The sequence below is a fragment of the Aptenodytes forsteri genome, unplaced genomic scaffold (assembly GCF_000699145.1).
Source record: "Aptenodytes forsteri isolate BGI_AS27 unplaced genomic scaffold, ASM69914v1 Scaffold136, whole genome shotgun sequence".
NCBI lineage: Eukaryota > Metazoa > Chordata > Aves > Sphenisciformes > Spheniscidae > Aptenodytes > Aptenodytes forsteri.
This window is the reverse complement of record NW_008796111.1, coordinates 3,523,545-3,547,723: the sequence shown is the minus strand read 5'-3', so window position 1 is coordinate 3,547,723 and position 24,179 is coordinate 3,523,545. Positions and strand designations below refer to the sequence as shown.

Sequence of the window (24,179 nt, the reverse complement as noted above, 5' to 3'; positions counted from 1 at the left end):
GATCCTTCCAAAGCTGGGACCACCCGCAGCGGCTGCTGCCGCTCCCCTGAGCATCCCCGGTGCTGCCTGTGCCGCGGCGGAGCAGCCGGAGAGCCGAGGCGCTGCTGCCCCGGCTTGCGTGCAAATGCACCCACAGCACGGCTCCTGCCCGCAGCGCTGGAGTTCGCCGGCTGCTAATTAGGCAGGATTTGTGCAAGACTTGGCTTCCAGCTTGGGTGCCTGGGCTCGGGCCTGCTGAACGGGCACGCTGCCCGCAGCATCGTTGCCTGCGTAAGCCGCTTTGCCCGTAGTTCGGCCAGGTTTGCTGGAACTGACCTGGGTGTCTTCCCCTTGGGGCAATGTGGGCACCCAAATTTCGGGGCTGTGGGAACATCCACGGAACCACCACTGCTCCCATCCTCAGCGGGTCACTGCTGCAGGAGCTGACCCTGTGCCCCAGACCCCCAGCTCATCCTGATCAGCCTTGCCAGGGCGATGCTGGGAGACCCCATGGGTCTCGGCCCCCTCTCACCCCTCCGCTCCCCCTCCCCGTTTTTCAGAACATGCCAAACGTTCGTGATCACGATGCCTCAGTGTATCTCCGTCTCCAAGGCGATGCCCTTTCCGTGGGTGGATATGAGTCAAACCCCATCTTCTGGGAGGAGGTGAGCAGTGCTGGGAGGTTTTCTGGGGGAATGAGGCAGGTTTCCCACCTTGGAGGGGGGGGCACAGGTGTGAGTGCCTCAGCCCCCGGCTCCTGCAGGTACCAACCTCCGTGCGGCCGGTGGGGAAAGCACGGGACAGCTTCTTCCCTTTGCGTCTGTCTGTACGAGGTGCGGAGGCAACAGGAATGAGATGAAAAGGCTGGGCTGGGGGGGGATTTAGAGGCCACCGTGTGCTCCCTGCCCTGCTGCGTCATCCCTTTATCCGGGTGCAGGTGTCTTAATTCGGGCTCTGCCCCAGACCTTTGGCTGGGCTGTTCATGAAAACCCAGAGAAACCAGAGTCTGCAAAGCAGCCTCGATTTTCTATGGTCTCTGAGGCTGCCAGAGCTGAGAAGCTCTTACACTCTCAGCTGTACTCTATTTTGTGTCCCAATTCCTGTTTCCCACCTTCAGGTATCTGAAAAATTTGCTTTTGGCCTTTTTGACCTGGACTGGGATGTTTTCATGCAACACATTGAAGGTGCCATCAACAGAGTACCGGTGCTGGAGAAAACGGGCATTAAATCCACCGTCTGCGGGCCAGGTAATGTGGCAGGGGTGGCACCGGGGTGGCTGCGTTCCTCCAAGGATCTTGCCGGGGGCAAGGGGAAACTTCATAACCTGGGGAGAAGAAAAACTCTCTGAACGCAGAGAAAGCGCCCGTGGTCTGGCTGCAATGGTCGCATCTTCCGAGGGGTGGCATCCCAGGCTTAGCCTAGGTGGAGAAATACCCGGGGGGAGATTATTGCCCTGGTTCACACCGGGGGGTGGATAGCGCAGATTTCCAGCCGATGTTGTGGCCACTGGACTGGGGAATTCAGGGGCAGATTTTTTTTCAAGCAGTGGCCATTATTTACCAAGTGTTACCTTATATTATTATTTTTACTACTTGCTTCTGGGCCGATGACATTAGGTTTACCCCGATTTACATCCCAGGCTGTCTGGTGTGGAGTTAAAGGCCTTAGCATCGCTGCAGTGATGCCAGCCGTCGAACCCGAGCCCTGCACACTTGGTTTGGCCTTGAAATCCACCACATGAAAAAAAAAAAAAAAAAATTAAAAAAAATCCCCTTTTGCTGAAGCACTTAAAGGGAAACCCTCGAGGCCCTCGGGGAGGGAGCGGTGCTGCTGTACAAGGGGAAAGTAGGGCACATCTCCTGCCCCACAGCAGATAAAACGTGACATGTACAAGGTGGAGGGCTTGGCCCTGGGTATGGCGGGTTTGATTAAACTGCGGTGTAAGCAGAGCTGGTGGCCTCCGGTGGGGAGCTGACTTCTAATAGATAAATGTCTCGTATTTGTAGTACAGTAATGTGATTTCCAAAGGGTCAGCGCTCCTGCTTTTCTACTTTTTGATTTAAACCAGCAGCTGGTTTGCTTGCGACAGCTGAGTCACGCTGGGCTGAAGCAAATAGCAAACGCTTGTCCTTTCTGCTGTCCGGTAAATATTTCACCACCAGAACAGCTACCGCGCAGTGCTTCAGGCACAAGGGGCGAAAGCAGACTGAATCGGCATGGTTTAAGCTGTTTCTGCTCCGGCTGCTGATCCAACCCTGCAGCCGGGCGGGCCAAGGTCCAGTGTGAGCACTCAGCAACCGTCCCAGTGCAAAGTCAGCAGGGCTGGCGTGCACCCCTGGTTAAGGGGAGGTGCTTTGGGTGTTGCTCCATTAACTCAGTGAATTTGTAGCCTGGCGTATCGGTAAGGGGATATTGGCATGAAATAATCTTCTGACTCTCCTCTTTTGCCTTCTCCTGAGCACAGAGATCTTGGGAAACAAACTGGGCACTGCTGAGCAGGGGAAGGACCAGACTGAACTCTGTCTTCCCTCTCTCCTTTCGCACGGATAGATGAACCACCATAAAATAGGGAGGAGGATTGCACACCTGTCAGGGTGTTTTGCTCTGTCCTCCCTACTGGGGATTTGCACAGGGGCCGTGGTTGATAGCCCTACGGGGAGCAGGAGCTGGCAGCATGAGACATCATTAGCACAGGAGCCTTGGGCGACATCAGCAGCAATCCCTCAGCTGAATAAAGTAGCTTAAATTAATGAAATTTCCCAGCAGAAACCGATGAAGGTGAAAAATAGTCATAAAAATGAAATATGGCCCAGGTGTTGAAGAGGCAATGAATGGGTCTGTGCAGCTCCCTTGACTGGGGGAGCGTGAGAAAGAAAGAGGCTGCTTCAGCCGCCGCAGTGCCTCGTGCCCCTTCTGGTTGGGGATTCGTTCTGCTTCACAAATTTTCGATCTAAACCTTAACACCGAGGTCCTCCCCCTGCAGTGCTGGCATGCAGTGAGCGCTGCCGAGCTCCCCGGGAGCATGGAGGGCACAGTTAACCCGAGCCCAGGGTCTCAACGGTGCAGGAACAGACTGTGCAACGCACAGGGCTGCAAAGGAGCTGCCTTGTGCCACCAGTGCCTGCCTCTGCCACTGGCAGTGCAATGTGCATACATATGTGTGTGTGCATGCATATGTGTATATTTATGCAAGCTTCTGAAGCAAATATATGTATATATATATGTATGTATATTTGCTTCAGGAGCCTGCACAAGACCCCTGCGTGATGCTGGGCATCCCAGTATCAGGGAAACCTTCCCTTCGGCCTCTGCTGCCTGGGCGCTGTTGGAGCGGCGCAGGTGGGGGATGCCCGAGCTGAGATGCTGGGAAGTGCTCGGTGTTGGTCCAACGCTGTCTCTCTGGGAGCAGGAGCAGTATGAGGGCAGCATGGGAAGTTGTAGGAACCCTGCTCCTAAAGTACCTGATGTGTCCCCAAAACGCCTGCCCTGGCCTTGCTAGCACATGCCCCTCTCTGTCTTGCAGAGTCATTCACGGCCGACCACAAGCCACTCATGGGGGAAGCCCCAGAAGTCCGAGGCTTCTTCCTTGGCTGTGGCTTCAACAGCGCCGGTAAGAGAAACCCGAAGGGATCGCACCTCGGGCATCCCAATGTGGGCATCATATTCCGGGCAGAGCCCGGCATCCACAGCTGCGCTTGGCCTCCTGGCCTCATCTGGGTCCTCGCCTCTTCCCCCAGGGATGATGCTGGGAGGTGGCTGCGGGAGGGAGCTGGCTCACTGGATCATCCATGGGCGGCCAGAGAAGGACATGTATGGCTACGACATCAGGCAAGTCACCCCGGCTGCCCCAGGTCCCCGCGGGCTGTGGCCTCCTTCGCTGATACCCTTCATCTGCGGGTGGTCCTTGGGGATGGATTTCGAGGCAGGGCTGGATGCTGGCATTGGGAGTGGGTGTCAGGCAGCGTCTGTGCCGCAGCCTGTGTCCCTCTGAGGAGCTGGAATCAATTACACTTGATGGCTTTAATGAATTTACATGTGGGGTTTATCTCATTTGCCTCATCCCGCTTCTATGCAAACAGCTTCCATCAGACGCGAGGAGATTGCAGTGATGGGAAAGGACAGGGTAATTACGTTTGGGTTTTGTTGTTGTTCAATTAGTGCCGTGCCTAATCCTCTAAGTTAATAATCGGGGGTGATGATTTCAACAGGAGAAAGATTAGCTTTCCCCCTCCTCTGCAGCACGACATGGGCCGGGAGTTTTGACTGTGCAGATGTTGGCTCTGTAATTGCTTTTGACTTGCTCAATTATATTTGATTGGGTTTGGGCTTTCTTATAGGGCTGCTAGCGACAGCAACCACCTTGTCAGGGACAAAGCTTTTAAGATCGTGTTGCTTTAGTGACAAAGCTGGTAAACACCTCATTGACTCGGGCTGGGAGGAGAAGGGAGTCGGTGCTGGTGCCTGCAGAAGTCAGCGGGAGATGCCTCCAGCAGCCTTCCTCCACCAGCCCTGCAGCCGGGCCAGCGATGGGCCAAGCCCGGGAAGGAGAAATCCCCGGGCAGGGCAGGCACTGGTGCATCGTTAGGCAGGCGCGTTGGCACAACCGCAGCCATCCTGGGGCTGACCTGCGCCATGGGACCCCGGCCCCGATCAGACAGTGGCCGGGGGCTTTCCAGCCCTTGCATCTGGATTACCCGAGCATCCCCCGTATCCTGTCTGCCCGTCATCAAGCTGGTGTCAGTCCCGTTTTTTTTCTTTTGGTGACAATTACTAAGCTTCTCTTTAAATAACTCCCTTTTCTGCACTTTTAAATATTTATCCTCTCAAAACACTCGCTTGTAAATATTTCATCTGGCAGCTGTTGCTCCTCTTGCCGCTGTCAAACATTCAGCTTGTCGGTGAAGGGGCCGGGGCTGACGGGGCAGCTGGGGGTGCCGGTGACATGCCATGTGTCACCTGCTGCCTGTCCCATGCCGGCAGAAGAGGCAGCTGGTCTCCAACGAAGACCCTCCGGCTGTGGAAACACTCGCTTGTAAATATTTCATCTGGCAGCTGTTGCTCCTCTTGCCGCTGTCAAACATTCAGCTTGTCGGTGAAGGGGCCGGGGCTGACGGGGCAGCTGGGGGTGCCGGTGACATGCCATGTGTCACCTGCTGCCTGTCCCATGCCGGCAGAAGAGGCAGCTGCTCTCACAGCAAGCCCATGGCTGCTTTTGGGGAGCATTGCTTGCGTTGCTTGCACCACTGCAGGGCTCGGCCCCAGTGCCCTGCCTCTCCTCTGCACCCAGGCAGCGGGGAGGGAAGCTGGAAATATTGTTTTAAAAGGCCCTATAGGTGACATTTTGTCTTGCCTTTCGCCTGCTGCCTGCCTCCCTTTCTCCAGACCTCCTGGGGGCTTTGGGTTGGAGAGGAGCCGGTGGTAATTCAGAGAGCCGCGCTTCCCTGCCTGCTGAAGGCGGAGGACGGGAAAGGTGCCACTGGCGCCCAGGGCTGCTCTCCGTGAGTTATAGGTCTCTGGTAATAATAACCTGAGCATGTGCTGAGCTGGCACATTCCTTCAAGGAGCTTTTCTGTTTGAAAGATGAAAAAATGTCAAACAAATTTAAAATGCTTGGGGTTTTATTTATCTTTCAGCCCAGGGAGAGTTGGATGAAAAATGTAAGGAATGTCCAAGGCTCTTTCCTTCGTCAGGTCTGCGTTTAAACCCGGGCTGTGCACGAGGCATGCTCTGAGGCAGGCCCCACGCTGAAGTGAAGCAGAATTCACTTCAATTCTCCTCTTTTTCTATTTTTTTTCCCTCCAGCAGTGCTGTATTCTGCTCCCGGTTGCTCTGGGGTACACGTGCCTGGAGCAGGGCTGGGGAGCTTGGTGGGGGCTGCAGCGAGCGCCCAGCTCTGGTGGGCAGCGCTGCGGCGTGGCCAGCACCAAGCCCCGCTTGGTTCCTTTGCTCTCCGACCCATGAAAGGCGTGCAGAAAGAGCAATTTTACACCACAGCAGCTGCATCCACATCTGGGTCTGGCCAAGAGGGCCATGCCTGGGTGAGGAGGCACCCTGTGAGCCGGTGGGCTCATCCAGGTGGCCTCCATCTCCCTGCCTTCCAGGAGGTTTCACCACTCCCTCACTGACAACAACCGCTGGATCCGGGAGCGAAGCCATGAGTCCTACGCCAAGAACTACTCTGTCGTCTTCCCCCACGACGAGCCGCTGGCAGGGCGCAATGTGAGGAAGGACCCCCTGCACGAGGTGAGGACACGCACCCTGACCTGGGCTGCCTTGTGAGGAGCAGTGGGAGACCTTCACAGCACCCTTGCAGCAAAAAAGAGGTGGCAAGGACTGGCCGCAGCTGTATTGCTCCCCAAAGGAGCGTGCCGCATCCTTACTCCCATCCATCCATCCTGGGAAGATCCCTGCTGAATCCCAAAGCTTGCTAGGTGCGAGGGTGCTGGGGCCATGGACAGTTTAATGGTAGAGATGCCAAGCATTCCCCTAAGATTTAACTTAGCAGATACGGCTTAAGAGCCCGGTGATGGTCGCTGGGCAAAGGAAAAGTGGAGAGAAGGGCCCAGAGGCTTATTTCATTCACTGCCAGTCTGGCTCGGGGGCAGTTGCAAGGGCTGTGGGATGCCGGATGCCCACGGTGATCTCCTGGCTCCAGCTCGCCATGCCTTGCTTGCAGCTCAGCAGCAGCTTTTCCTCCCCAAAACAGCATCTCGCAATGCAGAGCAAGGTCGGGTCACGGGGAGGGATGCGGGAAGAGTGGGGAGCAGCTGTGCCTCCGTGGAGGCGGTTTTGCCGGCACCCCCTAAGTCCCTGCTGGTTTTGCTCCCTGTAGCTGCCAGCCAGGGCTCCTCCCTGCTCCCGCCTTCGCCAGCTGCTTCCTTGCACAAATCTTCATAAGTGAGCGCTTTCAAGATGCAGCACTTGAGAAAAAACCACCAGTTTCCAGCGGTTTGCTGCACCAGCAGCATTGCAGCTGCCGCGACTCAGAGCCCCCCAAAACACCCACCGCTCCCGAGATGCTCGGGGTGACCTGGCGCTGGTGCCTCATCCCATCCCGTCACTGCCAGCCCCAGTCCCAGCCCCGGCAAGGAGCAGCCACATTTCTCAAGCCCATTTCTGCTTGTCACTAATTCATATCACACCATTCCTCTTCCGATGGAGAGCAGGGGCTCAAGCAGTAAAACAGACATCCCTCTCGGCCATCCCCCGGTGTTTGGTTGACGGCTCAGTTGTTTTCTGTCACCGAGGATGCAATTTATTTTTTAATAGCATGTCTAATAAGCGATGCCCATTTGACTGACAGCCTGGTATTTATACATGCAGCTCCAGAACATGTGCTGTGTTTTATAAATAGACACTGAATCATTTCTGAAATGTTCAACAAAATCTATTCTTTTCCGAACAGAGGCACCAAACACAGTATCTTAATGGATCTCTAATTAATTGCGTGCAGAGAGATTTTCCTGAGAGCACAGAGGAGGAATGAGAAGGTTGCCATATAAATCTTAAATGTTGTTATATAATTAGTCTTGTAAACATTGGGGGGAATCTTGCTCTCTGGATTTAGCATCTCTCGGTCAGTAATTCCTGCACCGTAGCGCAAGCTTTGGTGGGGTGCACAGCTGGGCTGCCTGACTCCTGCCCGTCGGCTGCCATTCAGGCAAATACCTTTCTTGGGGGAACAAAAATATCAGGCAATTTGCAGGCAGCTGGGGTTTGCCACTGTTTTAAAAGACAAACTGCAGAGCTGATTTTGGCTGCTGATAGCCAAAGCCAAGGGGTCACAAGTTGGGTCTTGAGAATGCACTCGAGGAGAGCAGCCTGGACGCTGCTCAAAAAGCAGTGAAAAGGCTTTTTTTTAACCATTTGTTCCCATTTTTCTGGCTTCGCTTGCGTAGGAGCTGCTGCGACAGGGCTGCGTTTTCCAGGAGCGGCATGGCTGGGAGAGGCCCGGCTGGTTCAGCCCCAGGGGAGCAGCCCCGGTAAGCACGGCACGCGTTTCGGAGGCCGTTCAGCCTGGAGGGTACCGGCCGTGCCCGACACGTGTAGGATGCGTCCTGCGTGTGCAGGGTGTGCGATATGCTGCAAGCGGTTGCATGTCCCCAAAACGGGTCCATAAAAGCTGTTGGGCTTTAATTCGCTATAACAGCGGTAAGAGGGAGATCCGCGTGTGCGTGTCGTGTGCGTCTGTCTGCCTGTCCCTCTGCCACAGGCAGCATCTGCCTGCAACGCCCCCGAACAACAGGCACTGATCTCACTTCTATATATTGAAGAGAGCAGCGGGCAGGGATGCCGGGGTGGGGACCCGTCACCACAGCCAGGTCCTGCACGGACCCCGCTCCTCTCCTGGCATGGGGTGAACGCAACTGGGAGCAGCTGCTTGGCTTCGGCCTCGCATCATCTTCCTCACTGCCCCCATCCTCCCGCTTCCCCGCCAGGTCCTGGATTACGACTACTACGGCGCGTACGGCCAGGAGCGTCACAGGGACTACACCTACAACCGGCTGCTGGGGGACGAGTACACCTTCGACTTCCCCCCCCACCATGACATCGTGAGTGCCGGGGGGCAGCCCCGCGCCCCCCGAAACCCGAAACCACTGGGCACATCTGGAGCCGGGGAGGGGTTAGAGGCAGCAGAACCCCTGCCACACCGCCGCTTTGGGTGGAGTTGATGAGGCTCAAAGGGAGGGGAAGCAGTGAGCTTTGCCCAAAACTGGGAAAAATGTTCCAAAAAGATTAAGGGAAATGTATGGCCCGCGCTCGGAAGCCTCGGCAGAGAGGCCACGGGAATTTTACTGCTGCTTTTCTGAATGAAAGAGTTGAGACTAGCTTGGGAGAAAAACCCAATTTGATAAAATTTAACTATTATAATTGATAACTGTCACTGTGTTAGTGAGGTAAGGAATGGGATTGAGCATACAGGATGGCCTGTCAGGCTTGCTCCATTTAATACCTGATTTTTCAGGAGTGTTTTGAAGCTGTACAGCCTTTAAAGGCACCAGGCGAGTGTCCTGGTATTGTTTCCCATTACACAAATGGTTTTAACGTGTGTCTCCCTTTGTGGAGTGAGAATATGGCTCAACTTCAGTGGTGTGTTTGCTTTAATCGTAGATCAAGAATGAATGCTTAATGTGCAGAAATGCCCTGGCTCTCTTCGACATGTCTTATTTTGGGAAATTCTACCTGGTTGGTCCTGAAGCAACAAAAGCGGCGAACTGGCTGTTTACTGCCGATGTGAGCAAAGCACCAGGTACCGGCTCAGTCCCCTTATTTCGGCTGCGCGTTGCCTCTGCTGAGCGCTGCCCTGGCAGGATGCCCTAGGAAATCACATCTTAGACCAAAACAAACCAGGGGGAACCCAAACTGGCTTTTCTTTTAAATGCTGTTTTTGCAGAGGGTATGGGAAGCGTGTGAGAGCGACTGCTTTCCCTGTCCTCACCGGAGGCTGGATTCTGCTCTCGTTTACAGAGGGGCAAATGTGCTCTGTGCTGGGGGGTGAGGGAGAGGGGGGGTCTGGCCCTCTGGCTCCAGCTGTGGCTCACAGCTGGAGATGTGATGGGTACTGGAGTAAATCAAACACCACCCTCACCAGCCACGGTTTGCACGGGGAGAAGCTGCCCCCTTCTCTGGGGGTGTGAGGCAGCTTATGGCACTTGCAGGCATTTCCAAGGATGCAGCTTCAGCTCCTCACACAGATCTCGAGGGGAAAAAGCATCACTCCTCTCCCCCTCCTGGTGCTGGGACATCCAGGGTCAGTCAGGGCATACCCAGGCAGTGGCAGCTGATGTAATGATGAGGACAAATTTTCCTGGTACCCACCTCCCTCTGCCGTGGCCGTGGCTCTGTGCCGGGGCCGGCTGATGGGCAGTGGCACCCACCTCCATCCCCCAGGCTCGACCGTGTACACCTGCATGCTGAACAAGCGGGGCGGCGTGGAAAGCGACCTGACTGTCAGCCGGATCAGCCCTGGGGACCCGGCCTCCCCCCTGGCCCCCGCTTTCGAAGGTAAAAGCCCTGAGCACGGGGATGCTGGAGTCGGGTGTGTTTCTGCAGTCGCCGTGGGGCTGGGGGGGGATCGCCAGCTGGGTTTGCCCTCCCGCAGTTCAGCTCCCAGCCTCTCCCGCTGCCTTTTTCAGCTGCGCCAATGCACGCAAAGACCTTTCCAGTCCTGGGAAGCCGTGGTGGCAGGTTCGGTCCGAGGCCCGCCAGCACCTCCTCCATCCCTGCCATGCTCGGGGGGGCCGCAGGCGCAGGGGTGATTGCATTTACCTAATGGCAGCCACCTGGCTTTTTCCACCTCCGCCCCTCAGTCCCTGTAACCCGATTATCTGCCTTGTCCCCGGGGGCCTGCACTGCTCATCGGTGTTATTGGGTTTGTCCAGCCCCGGCTGGCGGCTCTGACCTCTCCCCAAGTTCTTATCAGCTGCAATAAAGGGGAATTGAAATGGAGCAGAGCAGTCAGCCCAGAGGGCAGAAACGGCATTAGGCAGCAGCAGCAGCAGAGGAGGGTGCTGAGCTCGGCTCCGGCAGTGCTGTCAAGCTCCGTGCCCGGTGGCACCGGGCTCTGCCAGGGCTGCCACCAGAAGGGAGGTTTGCACCGGGATGCCCAGTGCCAGCGGAGTCCCGTCCCCACGCAGTGTCACCCTCAGAGTTGCTGCTTGGAAGGGACCAGCCCTGCAGCGGGTGCAGCCCCCAGCGCTGGCCCGGGGCGGTGGGTGTTGCGGGGGGCGATCTCAGCACCTTTGCCCCAGCGTGGTCGGGTGCCAGTGAGCTCTTCCCTCCCTGTGGGAGAATCCTGCATCCCTCTCATCTGGGGTGCTCGCAGGGGGCAGAAGGGTGACGGGAAGCGGATGGCAGAGCTGCAGGGTTTGTCGGGCAATGGAGGAGTTTAATCGCAGCAAAGTCTATTTTTCCAGTTACAGTAGGTGGCTGCACTTATTATCGTTATGACAGATTACCAGAGAGCAATTTTGTAGTGGCAGGAAAGACAGAGGGAAGATTGATTACATATTAATCAGCTCTCAAACCCCATCCCTGGGGATTTTTCCACCCAGGATTACTGACGAGATGAAATTCCACCTCGTATACAGTGCAGACCCTGTACTGGTTATGGCCCGGTCACTGCAGCCCTCCCTGCTCCCACCTGTAGTTCCCAGCTCCCTCCGCACTTTGGCGTCTGTTCCGTACTGGGACAAAAAAGCAGATGCTTTTGCTGTTGTTCTTGAGGGACAAAGAGTTTTTTCTCTTCCCGTGGTGCTCATGCACGCACAGGCACCTCCAGGGCTCGAACAGCTTTTTTTACCTTTTCTTCTTTCAGGTTTTAATGGTCATTTGGTTTTCACTGTGCTGAGCCCCACAAAAGGCAGCGTGGATGTTAGCAGAGCCCCAAAGCCCTCCCTTGGCCCAGCAATATTTAACCCCCCCCTTCCTTGGCAGTCCCCCCGAGCTGTGCAAGCTGGAGAGGCTCAGGGCTGCAGCTCAGCCTCTGGAGAGCAAAACCAGCCCTGAGCTGAGCTGGGCATCACCCCCAGCCTGATGCTCTCATGCCTGAAAGGCTGCCGGGGGGTGTCTTCTAGGGGACGGCTACTACCTGGCTATCGGCGGGGCCGTGGCTCAGCACAACTGGTCGCACATCACTGCTGTGCTGCAGGACATGAAGCTCCAGTGCAAACTCCTCGACTGCTCGGAGGAGCTGGGCATGATGAGCATCCAGGGTCCCCTGAGGTGAGTGTTGGGAGAGCGTCGCGGCCCCCTCCTTGCACCCTGACCATGGAGGGATGGAGGGATGCAGGGATGGATGGAGGGATGCCTCAGACGCAGGCCAGGTCCCCGTGTCGGGCAGGGGTAGGTGTGAGTCGCATGGCAAGAGGCGATGGTCTGGCTGGAGCGACACTCCGTTTGCTGGGGAATTGGCATTTCTTTCCAGGCTCTCACAGCATGGCATATCACCCACGTCTGCTCCCCTTTGGAGGGACAAGCAACTTGCTTTGGTAAAGCAAGTTTTAGTGACAACCCTCAGAGCAGGCTGGCGAGCTACATGATTTCACCACGGCCGCTTTGCTGTTTCCCCACAGCCGCGTCGTCCTCCAAGAAGTGCTCGACACCGACCTCAGCAACGAGGCCTTCCCCTTCTCCACCCACAAACTCACCACGGCCGCAGGATGCACGGTAGGATGGGGCTGGCCCTCCAGCTCCCCAGGGATGTCTGTTCACGGGGGTGACCGCCCGCCAGCCTGCGCAGCCGAGCATCCTCTGCTAGGGAACCTGTCTGCATCCACATTGCTGCAGTGGGCGGCTGGGAGGTTTTGTTGGGGTTTTTTTTGTCGGAAAAGGCCAAAACCTGGGGTGTTTTCTTCCCCGTTTGCTTGCCAGGTGCCAGCCCGCTCTCCCAGCCCGTCCAGCAGTGTCATATCCCGGGCTGAGCTTGGGGAAGGGACATGGTGACTTACGGCTTTGCAGCGCTGTCGGAGGAACAAGAGACACCTCCCACGGATTAGGGGCAAGCGCTGGTGACAAAGAGATTTATCTGACACTCTAGATCCCCTCCTTTTCTCCCTACTCCTAAAAAAACCAGGGACGATTTAATGTAAAGCGTTTCAGGCGCTGGCGGTAAGGGCTGGGCGGCCTGTGGAGCCGGTGTATTTGATCACAGGAGAAGTCTGACAACCTTAAGCTTTCTGTACAAGCGCAGATCATCCTGCATTTGTGCAGACTTCAGGGCTCACGTCAGCAGTTATGCAAGAAAAGCGCAGAAATCGTAATGCTCCGCGTTAATGCCTCGGGCTGAGCCCCTCGGTGTCAGAGCGAGGGGACGAGAAGCCCTTTGGGGTGATGGTGGAAACCAGCACCGCTGCCCGGCTTGGGTGCCTGGTGGGGAGTCATGGGTGGGGGGGTGCTGGCCAGCTCCTGCCCCCCGACGCATCGCCGGGGGAGGCAGTGCCGGTGCGGTGTTTTGCAGACGGAGGTGAGCTCAATGCCTCGGGCTGAGCCCCTCGGTGTCAGAGCGAGGGGACGAGAAGCCCTTTGGGGTGATGGTGGAAACCAGCACCGCTGCCCGGCTTGGGTGCCTGGTGGGGAGTCATGGGTGGGGGGGTGCTGGCCAGCTCCTGCCCCCCGACGCATCGCCGGGGGAGGCAGTGCCGGTGCGGTGTTTTGCAGACGGAGGTGAGCTCACTTTGCCTGTGCTGCCTGCCTGCAGCGCTGCCTGCAGAGCACGGGGCAGGCACGTGCGTGCTGTCCTGAGTGCCACAGGCCTCAGCAAGCCATGGGAGATGCACCTTGCCCAGGCTGGCAGCCCGGCGCCTCTGCTGGGACCCACAGCGATGGGTTTAACACGTTGTGTGGCATCGCTCGGAGGTGCGGAGGGAGGAAGGCTCAGCCTAAAGCAGTTTGTTGTCCTTTGCTGTGTTGCAAAGAGGTGGATCAGTCCCCGGGGTTTGCTGTGAGGTTTTGCAGCGCTGTCTGCTTGGTTGGACTCCTCTGTCTCACCTGGTATGGGGCAGCGAGAAAAGCGCCTTAAATCTCTCCCCCGTCTCGCCCGGTGAAGATCACGTGAAGTTATTTCCCTGGGGAAAAGGTGGTGGTGGCAGTTCTTTGAGGAGTTTTGTCATGTGTGAAGCTGCTGATTTAGCCTGCTTGAAACACCCTAAATAGAAGAGTTGGGGACCATGAAGTGTCGTTTTGTCAAAAGAGAAATGTTCTGGGGAAATGTGCGACTGGCAAATTTTGGTATTGGGGGAAAAAAACTTTTGCAAGGTTTGCCTGAGGAGCTCTGCCTTGGTTTCCTATTTATGTTTACCTCGCATGAAATATTCCTTTTTATGTTCCAATGCAAAACCACCCCTTTGGAAGAGGGGGTCGAGTTGCACCCCAGCCTTCCCATGGGAAATCTGGGCAGGCAGTGATCCCAAGGCATCCCTCTCCCGCCCGGAGGAGCCGGCTGGCGGGAGGGACCATGCCGAGCATTCGCTCTGGCTCTCAGGCAGGTGAGAGACGACGGGGGGGTGATGGGAGACGAAGGGGGTGAAGGTGCAGCGGTAAATCTTGTAAAAGGCAGCAGGAAAACAGGGAGCTGGAGGCAGGATGGATATTAGTGAAATTGGGTTAAGCCGCACGTGGACACTTTTCATTCGGAATTAAAGTGGCTTTAATTCGAATGCAGCTGGCTGCTGAAGGGATTGCTGCTAAATCAAATTAAGGCTTCTTGATTTGTGAGCAAGAGCCTAGCCAGGGTTTAGGGCAGTTTGACTAAGCCCAACTGCCAGAGTGGATTTTGCCCAACTCTGATTAATCCTCCAAACCATCACCATCAGTGTGTCCTGTGCCCCAGGTACCGAAAACCCACAGTGTGGCCAGCGTCCCCTTGGGGTGGGACAGTGGCACGGGGGACCCGAAGGCCAATTCATTGTTGCAGGTTGTCCAACACGCTGCATTTTAGTCTCTGCTGGTGAGTTACAACCCTCCCCACGCCCTCCCCTGTCATGCCTGTGGCAAGCTGGTAACATCTCATAATAATCTACTTATCCCCTGGGAAAGGTGTATAAACGTTCCCTTTTTTAAGAGCGTGATTAGTGTATTTGCATTCCGCTTCAAGTGTACAACAAATAATCCGGTCCTGTGCGGAAGAAATAGCTGGTAGAAATTCTGTGGCTTCTTTTGGGTGTAAATGCCCTGACTGTAGGAAGAAAGCTTTCCTGCCCAAGGGCTCTGGGCTGGGGGGGGGGGGGGCTCCCTGCCTGCTGCCAGGGCCACCCTTCAGGAGGTCTCCGTCAGGCCCCCGCCACACAGTGAGCATAGGGGACTCCATCCCATGCCAAAATTAGAGTAGGAGGGTTTCTCAGGACAGCGGGCTGAAGCCTTCGCTGATATTATCACCTTCCAGGGGGATTAAACTGAACCCAACATCTTTAAAAAGTTATCACTGAGATTTTCATGCATGAACTCAGTAGTTGAACAAAATCAGCTGGAGTGAAAGGAGAGCTCCAGCAGAGGTAATGACTCTGGAAATTACCGATTGGTTTGTGAGTTTATATATAGCGTGTCTCATTGTATTGAACAGCAGAGAAAGGTCCCCCTTTGAATTTCACTGCTGGATACAGGGTAAAGTTCAGGTTTTCATTTTCTAGAATGCTTAAAATGCTTTTGAATTGCTGCTGAAAGACCCAGGAATTGCTGCTATTTCATAGCTCTAGTCGAAATCTAACAGAAAAGCCTGTTCCTAGGGGAATTTAGCAGAAAGCCGGCTGAAGTGGCTGAGCCCAGCCCTTGACATCCCCCTTGGTCTCCGTGGTGGGATGTGCACCCTGCCTGGGGTATGCGCATGTGGGTGCAACCCTCAGCCCCTGCCTGTGCGAAGCTAATGACTGGCACCCCAATTTTCCTGAGGATACCTGTTTTCTATGGTGCACTACTCTGCCTCACTGCTCTTGCCGGGATGCTCGCTCCCCCAAAGCAGCAGTGGTTTGAAGGGAAGTTTCTCCCGGGAGTAACTCACTCCTGAAAGTAAAGTGCACTTTAGCTGTGGCACTGACTGCTGAGTCGCAGGCAGGGTTAATGAGCCGGGAAGTTGCCTGTCAATCCCCAAAGCATCTCCTGCCTCGATGAAGATGGTAGCTGGCTGCAGAGGCTTGATCTCTGGCTGTTCCCTAACTAGGTGACACCTTTGTGCAGAGTGAAAAGCTTCTCCTTGCCCCTCATGTCGGTGCACCTCGAAAGGTGATTGCCAGCCTTTGGGCTTCACTGTGTGGCTGGGGCAGGGGCTGGCTCCCCGGCACGGCTTGTGAGGAGGCTCAAAATAAATTCCTAATATCTGTTGTGCTCCTCCCTCCTCTCCACTTCTATTGTAAAGGTTAAGGTGTCTTAAAAGCTGCCTTAAACTCTGCTTGAGGATATTCTTTTTGCAGTGCCGATAGAGCACGGGGGTGCTGGGGGAAGCAAGGATGGATTTGGGTTTCTTGGCCATCACCCGCTGGCCATCCTCACAGCGGAGAGCCTGGGTACCCCTTCTCATGCCTGTCACTGCCTGTTTTGGGCAGTGGCTGCTGTTTTCTGTTGTTTATACCCGGGATTAGAGAGCACAGCTGAGACCAGCTCCTGGTTGTAGTAAGAGCTCAGCAAATGGCAAGAGGCAGTTTCTGCCCCAATGGCATCCAGAGCCAGCACGGGCGAGACAGCCCCAAAGCTGCTGAGCATGCCTGGCCAACAGAACCAGCCTGGAAGTCTCTTCCTAGCTGAAAACTGCTTTATTAAGACTGCAGATCACAATCTGGCGTGAAACTCTTGAGTTAATCTCTCTCCCAAAGCGAGGTATGCATTTGCAGTCGATGTGCATCCGAAGGGATGAACCAGAGGGATTTTTGTGGGGGAGGAAGAGGAGAAATCCAAAGGGATGAAGCAGAGGGAAATGCAGCTCAGACTCAAGGGGTATCTCCAGGGAAGGTGCCTGAGCTGGGGTGGCCCCAACCGGCCTGGAAAGGTTTGGGAATGCAGACTGTTTCAGTAGGGACAACAGGAGGATGCAGGCAAGCCTGCCTGGGCTGGGGGGACACGGGCAGAGCAGTCCCAGCACGGCCGGGATGTCTGTGCCCTCGGGATTGCAGGCAGGCAGGCATATCTCCGAGAATGATGCTTCCCCCGAGAAGCACCGAGTCCCCTGTGCTGATCTGCTCGTTCCTCTTTGGAGCTTCATGCATTCGGTCTGGAGCTAATTTGGCAGCAGAGAGTAACGCTTTGGGGCACAACCTCTGCTGGGGGAGACCTGAGCATCCCCCTGGGGTGAGCAGGGTGCGGGTCGGGACACTGGGCTCAGCCCCTGCCCGGGAGCGTAGGGCTTTTGGGTGCTTCTGCCGTGGGAGCACCATCCCAAGCCGGGGATGTCCCTGGGGGGGACAGCAGCCACGAAGTGCCCCAAAGCAGGACAGTCCTGCTGGGGACCGGCTTCCCCATCTGACGGGCTGATCTGGGGAGACGCAGGGCTGGGGGTGCCTGTGGGCTTTCCTCTGGCGTCGATGGATCAGCAGAGGGAGACAAAAGCCCGGCTGGAGCCAGAGCGTCACGTCTAACTCCAGCCCGGCTGGTGAGACAGCCCTGGGATCAGTGGCCAAAGGATGCTGAATGCAGCCCCCTCTGCCCGCTGGCCATCCCTCCTGGGCGCTGACGACAGCTGGGTTTGAGGTGCCAAACTTAGGCTGTTCAGAGACGAGAAATTCAGGCTGACCCTGGCTTTGTGCACTAGGGAGAGCAAAGAAATGCCTTCCACGAAAGCAGGGTGTTTGCACAAGGTTCCCAGGCAAGCCGGCTTTCCCCCTGCCATGGCGGCCTGTGGCTCCCCCCCCCCCCGGGGCGCCTTGTGCCCCCCCAGCCTCTCCTGTGCTGCACAGCCCGGCTCCGTCCGCAGGGGTGTTTGGCCTCTTGCATTTCGCAGGTCCGTGCCATGAGGTTGTCGTTCGTCGGCGAGATGGGCTGGGAGCTGCACGTGCCCAAGGCAGACTGCGTGAAGGTTTACCAGGCGGTGATGCAGGCGGGTGCCCGGCACGGCATTACCAACGCCGGCTACAGAGCCATCGACAGCCTCAGCATCGAGAAAGGTTTCTTGCTTTCCTTGCAGCAGCACTCGCTGCTTTGCCTCTGGCCGGGGGACCAGGGCAAATGAGTTTTTCCCAGCTTCGAGGGCAGGTTAGTGTGACTGGAGGTCTGGCAGCTACTGGCAGAGATGCTACCAGCGCCAGCACTCCGTGCTGAGACTTCCCCAATACGGGCTCCTCTCGAGGGTGCTTTGTCCAGGGCCAAATGAATCGAGGGCACCAGGAGCGTCCAAGAGGCAGGGGTGATGTCTTGGTCTCCTGATGCTGCTCAACCTGGGCTTGCTGCTGTGGCAAGGAGAGGCTGGGTGACCCATGCTTGCTCTCTGCAGGGTACAGGCACTGGCACGCAGACCTGCGCCCCGACGATACCCCTCTAGAAGCAGGCTTAGCCTTCACCTGCAAGCTCAAGTCCAGCATCCCCTTCCTGGGCCGGGAGGCTGTGGAGGCTCAAAAAGCCAAGGGCATCTTCCGCCGTCTCGTCTGCTTCACCGCTGAGGAGTGAGTACCACTGCTGGGCTCCACTTAGTGCTGGGCAGCACCCAATGCCAGTGGCCGCCCTGGGACGAGCACCTTCAGCCATCCCCATCCACCCCTGCGCCCGGGCACGCACGTGGAGCTCAGTTGCAAGCCGGCTCGGCTGTTTTCCATGCTCTAATTCCGTCTCTAATTTAAATCCCTCTGCAAATTCACTGCTGGATGTTTAATGGGAGCTGGAAATGGTGTGACAGGGAGTGGGTTTATCTTGTTTCACCCAGAACAGCGGGAGGTTTTGCAAATCGGGCTGGAGGGGCTTTGCCAGCACCTGGGATCAGCGCAGGGAGTATAATGAACCTGTGGGCAACGGGAGCCCCGGTACGTGGGCTGGCCCGGGGCAGAGCCAGGGTCTGGTCCCCCCAAGCCCCTCTCCCCCCATGGGGTCTCAACGTGGGGTTTTGCGGAGAACAGCTCTGCCTTCGCCTTGCAGGAAGGTGCCGATGTTCGGCCTGGAGGCGGTCTGGAGGGACGGCGAGGTGGTCGGCCACATCCGTCGGGCAGAATTCGGATTTGCCATCGACAAAACCATCGCCTACGGCTACATCCGTGACCCCACGGGGGGCCCAGTGAGTACAGAACCCCTGCCGCCGCCAGCCCCCGGGGACGGCTGCGCCTCCTTCCTTGCAGCGGGGGCTTGCCAGGGGCAGAGCGTGGCACTTGTTTGGTTTTGAAGCCGTATGCACAAGCTCACTGCAAACCCACTGTCTTCTGGGGAGCACGATGGGGCAGCCCCCCCATGCTCCCCCCGCGGTGGAGGCTGGAGGGTGAGGGATGCCACGGCTTGGCGGTGAGGTCGGTCTCACCGGCTGTCGCCCTGCGGGGTGCCGGCGGTGCTCTCTGGCTCAAGCGCTGCCTCAGATGTTAATTGCAACTGAGTATTTAATTGCAGTAGTGAAATAACTTATGTTATAGGGAGAAATGGCCAATAGGAGTGCAGCAGGCTCTTAATTAACCTGGGAGACTCCTGGATAGTAAATCAGATGCCCTCATTAAGCAGCGTGCTGTAGGCAGAGGCCAGGGACCCCATGTGGGGACAGAGGGCTGTGGATGACGTCCCCAGGGACCCTCCCTGTTGCAAACCAAGAGCAGTGCATATGCTTGTGCTTTCATCCTCTTGCTTGCCTTGACTTTTAATCCTGCATCAGTCCAAGACTCCTAAGTCAAGTGGTTTTGTGTTCCAGTTGCTCCCGCAGCCCCTGGGGACCACCTTTTCTCCCCACGGTGAATGTTCTCCCCTAGACCTTCCTTTCCTTTCCCCCTTTCGCACTCACTCTCTCCTCCCTGGTACATCTCGCTCTCCCGGCCACCCCCGCCTGCCCCAGGCGGCGTGACGGAGGCAGCAGGATGGAGGTAGCGGGGGGACGGTCCCCTCCTGCCTCCAGCGAGGCACCGATGCGACAGAGCGGCGCTGAGTGCATCCCCGCCGGCTGCATCCATCGCACCGCTCTCCCCGCTCGCACACCCGCCGGAGGGAAAGCTCTGCCGCGGCAGCGCGCAGCAGGGCGGGCAGCAGGCAGCTGCCTGCTGGGCTTCGCGGGGGCTGAAATGGCAGCTGTGGGGAGAGGCACCGCGTATGGCTGGTTGCACCGTGGGGTCCCCAGCACGTGCCAGCTCTTTTGCGTGGCTGCTCTGGGTGGCTGCAGCCAGGAAGCAGTGCTCGTTAAGCACACGTTAATGTGCAGCCCTCGTCTCCCCGCTCCCTGGGATAACTCCCGCTTGGTTTGGGCAGTAATTGTGGAAGGAGGGGGGAGCTTTGCTGCGCGGGAGGGCAGGTCCCTCGGGGGATCCGCACCGGGACCCTTCCCCATGCTGTCCCCATCGTGGGCTTCGTGCTGGACCCAGACCCCACACGAACCCTGAGCCCTTGGAGAGCCCCCCTCTTCCCAGCTCCCCGGCAGTGGGGCACCCAGCACGGCTGCTCAGGGCCTTGCTGTGTTGCATGTGGCCCTTTAGTTTCCTTCCCGTGGATACGGCCCTGCAGCCAACCGGGTGTGATGCTCCCCGACTCTGGGGCTGGGGAAGGGGGATCCAGGATGGGGATGTCTCTGTGGCATCGGGGCTAAAGAGCCAGAGGAGCAGAAGAGGTGCAAGGGGTGAGGCAGAGAGGAGAGAAACAAAAATCCTGTTTGTTGCTGAATTGCTGACAATTTCCAGGTGATAAAAGCACACCGGCATCGAGAGCTGCCAGCCCTTCCCTGTGCTGGGGTGTCTCAGCCACCGGCACTGCCTGGCACTGGGTGAGCCTCCCAGGCGGAGGGGACAGCTCACGCTTGTCACACCAAGCGGTGACATCCTGCCTGCCACCGTGGTCCCCTCCTGCAGCCAGGGCCTGGCTCAGGGCAGTGGGGGCTGACTCCGTTCGGGTGTGCCACCCTTCACCCAGCCTGCCTGCTCTGGCCCCTCTGGCAATGAGCTCCCACAGCCTGGCTGTAAGTGCACCTTGCACCGGGTGGCACTGAAAAAATCCGCAGGCAAAAAAAACCAACCCTCAAAAAAAATTAAATACTACATTCTTTTTATTTTTTTAGCAGAATGCTTTTAAAAACCTATTTTCCTCCTCTCTGTGCATCCTCCTGGGATGGCAGAGAAGACGGCAGAGATGTTTTCTGTGGAAAGCACATCTGCGGGGTGATGTGGGAGCTTGCCCAGCGTGCAGGGAGAGCCCAGTGATGGAGCTGGGATGCTGGCAGGGGGCTGGTGCCCCACTGGTGTCTCGCAGCTTGCAGCACCTAACGGGGGTTTCGCCGTGGCTCTGCCTTGCAGGTCTCGCTGGATTTCGTGAAGAGCGGCAGCTATGAGCTGGAGCGGATGGGGGTGACCTACCCTGCCCGAGCACACACCAAGTCCCCGTTCGACCCGGACAACAAGCGAGTGAAGGGCTTTTACTGAGAGTGCGGCAGCGCGGGGTCAGTGAGCGGATGCTGTGGACACCGGGATGGGGAGAGGGAAGATGCCATTAGGAGCTGCCGGCCAAATTCCCGGTCCCCGGGTGCCCCAGCTGGCTCCAGGGTCTGCTGGGAGAGCTGGGCAAACATCTGCAGCGAACTCATCAAGCAAATTTAGGTCAAATTAGAGGGGAAGAGGAGGAAGAGATTCCAAAAAGTCCAAAGATTTTGTTCCTATGTTTTCTAAATGAAGCAGTACCACTGCAGCAATAATTCTTTTCCATGGGTTAATTGGCCTGAAAACAGTGTTTTGCTCGACTGCAAATGAAGTGGTTTCAATTTTTGACTTTGCTGGAAACCCTTTCCCCAAAAATGTAGTGTCACGCTGCCTGGAAATGAATTTTTTAAACTAACTCTGCTGTTAATAACAGCTGTAGCCTCCAAACCTGCCGTCTCTCTGGTCCCTTGCTGCATCTGTCGCTGCTCTGATGGGTGTCGCCTTGTCCTGGCTGTGCCCTGGGGACCCGGTGCTGGGGTGGGAGCGCTCGTGGGGGCCATGGAGGGAAGGGGCAGGGGGCCCAGGGCCATTGCCCAGGCTCACGCCGTGGATGCTTTGCCCACTGCAGGGTTATTCTGCGCCGTGAAATCATTGGCTTTTACCCAGGGGGTTTCCAGGCACATTCTTCCCATGTCTGCAAGCACAGGTTCGTCCCTCCATCCCATCTCACCCTGGTCACAGCCAGAGCTTCAGGTCCTGCTTTGGCAAAATGCTTCCTTGTGGCTCCAAAGTTCAGAGGGAGTTTAAGCACCGACTTCTGTTGCCTTCGGTGGTAATTGGCACCTAAGGCCCTTTAAAAAATCAACCCTGGGGTGTGAAACATTCAGTGCCTGCTTCGATTTTGTTTGTGGTGCTCAAGTGATGCCTCAGTGTGCGATGGCTGTGCGGAAGGCAGGGAGGGTCGATCCTCCCCAGGCCTGAACGATGACTTTGTGGGAGGGCGAGAGTAAAGGCAAGTCCCAGTTTTTGGCCCTGGCAATGGGAGCGTGTAGGCGCCCAGAGAGCGCTGCCAGCCTGCGCCGGCCCCTGGGTTTGAAACGAGGAAAACATGGTGGTGCCGTGCAGCCCCTTGATGCTTAACTGGGGAGAGATTCTCATGTCATGCCCCAGAGAAGAAAAGAAACTCCCGAAGGCAAGTGCCGTCGGAATGTGGGTCCTTGCTGCATTTGTGTGTGTAGCCTCTGAATTTGGAGGAGAAGGAAAAGGAGTTTGGTGAATGTTTTGGCCCACGGCCGCTTTGCCGGTACGGTTTGTGTTTGTGTGTCCTCTGGGCTGCTCCCGTTACGGGCAGGACAAGCTCAGCACTGTGGTGTAAGCTCACTGACTGGGGCACTGACACCAGGGCTGCCTTTGGCCCCCAGCCACTGGCGGCTCCGTGGTCCCATCTGCTCTGCAGGCATCTTCCCAAAGGTCACCTCGGAGGTGGCTCCTTTTAGCTCCCAAGGGAGAGGGACATGCATGCAGAGGCCGAGCTGCGTGCTGCCAGCCCCGCAGCCTCCGGCAGCGCAGAGCCAGTCTCAAAGGCGTCGGGGAAGGTTTTTCATCGCATGCACAGAGCCCGTGAACCCCCCCACTGCTGAAGGGAACGGGCAGCTGCTCCCAGCCCGTCCCCATAGTTGTCCCTTGCTCTTGTCCCCTTGCTGGGCTCCATCTTCAGCAGTGCAGCAAGGGCCTGATCTCTGCTGAAGCTTTCACCCACCTGAAGAAATAATCACACTGCATGCTTTTCACTTTATTTCCCTTGACTAGGTTTGCTTGGTTTATACTCTCTTTAGAGCTGATTTCAGTGCCTTAGCCTCATGCAACAAGCGCCACAGGCAAGAGTTTGAACTCTCAAATGCTTTGGTTTTACTGGAAACCTTAAAAAAGAAGATTGGGATGATTTTTCCTCTGAATAGGAGATGATTGCATTCCCCGACGCTGCCCAGGAGGAGGGCAGAGGAGGGGGTGGCCGCAGTCCTGTCCGTTTGTCCTGGGGATAAATGAGGGTGCTGGTAAAGGGGAAGAGGTGCAAGGAGCACACTGCCTCCCTGCTCAGCCAGGGATCCGCCATGTGCCTGCGAAGATAACGTTTTGCTTCAAAAAAGCCTTTCTGATCCGCAGTGCTCTGACCTGAGATTTTTCCTTAAACCCAAGGTGACCGGGAGGGCAGGTTTTGGCTGCCACCCTGCCCTGGATCCCACTCGCCCCAGGGCAGCGAGGGGCAGGTGCCCGGCTGGGATGGACGGGCTCTCCTGCAGCACCGCTGGCCTTCCCTCTGCTCCTCCCGAGTATTTTCCCTTTGGAGCTCAACAGCAAAAAGCAATTTTTTTCTTTTTTTTTTTTTTAATGGAGTCATTTTTCCTGCCAAAAGGTTTGTCTTTCCCCCCGTGTCCCTCCCCCCCGTCGCTCCCCCTTTCTAAGCCCCATCACAGAGGTATCATTTGTTCCCGGCCATTGGCATCTGGTGGCGTCAAGATGAATAATCCCCAGCACGGGGGAGTGGGAGGAGGACTGCGGCGGGGAGCCGCAGTCCCTGCAGCGGGGAGGCAAGAGCTGGGTGGGCGTCACAGCATCCCTCCCTCCCTCCCTCCCTCCCTCGGGTGCTGGCGTGGGAGAGTGCCCGCGGAGCCACCCTGAGCTGGATGAGACCGTGGGGCACTGGGAAGGCTTGTACGCTGCTCCCATGCAGGTCTTTGCTCTGTGCCTCAGTTTCCCTGCGGGAAAACAGGCTTCTTCCCCCCTCCCCAGGGCCGTGCTGGGTTCGACACAATAGCAAACCTCTACGTTATTATTCTGGGGGCGGAAAGCAGCATTACTCAGAGCCAGGATTGCTAATAACGCACTAAATATAGCGCTTTCCATCTCCAGAGTACTTTCTGAGCTCTAGTTCGTGAGCCCTAACCCCCTCCAGAGACAGGGGCCAGGGCGCCAGCCGGCATCGCTGTGCGGGCAGGGATGCCGGGAGAGTGATGGGACGACATTCCCCGTGGATGCTCCTCCTGGAGACGCTTCCCATCGTGGTGGAGGAGGGAGCGGGCATCGCGTCAGTCCCTCCTGAGCTCGCCCAGGTTGAGGGGGACGGGGGCGGCAGGCCGAGGCCCCGGGGCGGGCGGGCAGCGAGGGACGGGCTCCCGCAGCCTCTCGGTGGTGGGGGGAAGG

At 57.0% G+C, this 24,179-nt stretch overlaps 1 protein-coding gene across 1 annotated transcript in view; it reads left to right on the top strand.

The window, feature by feature from the left end:
- SARDH (sarcosine dehydrogenase) overlaps nt 1-20,984 on the top strand; it is a 25,165-nt gene extending 4,181 nt beyond the window's left edge. The window contains 15 exon segments of the mRNA XM_009286977.2: nt 540-644; nt 1,097-1,226; nt 3,503-3,589; nt 3,717-3,807; nt 6,081-6,222; nt 7,878-7,961; nt 8,418-8,531; nt 9,091-9,229; nt 9,871-9,984; nt 11,556-11,703; nt 12,054-12,147; nt 17,402-17,564; nt 17,891-18,059; nt 18,526-18,661; nt 20,859-20,984. Coding sequence (XP_009285252.2) covers nt 540-644; nt 1,097-1,226; nt 3,503-3,589; nt 3,717-3,807; nt 6,081-6,222; nt 7,878-7,961; nt 8,418-8,531; nt 9,091-9,229; nt 9,871-9,984; nt 11,556-11,703; nt 12,054-12,147; nt 17,402-17,564; nt 17,891-18,059; nt 18,526-18,661; nt 20,859-20,984 — 1,842 coding nt within the window.
- Nucleotides 20,985-24,179: the final 3,195 nt, after the last annotated feature.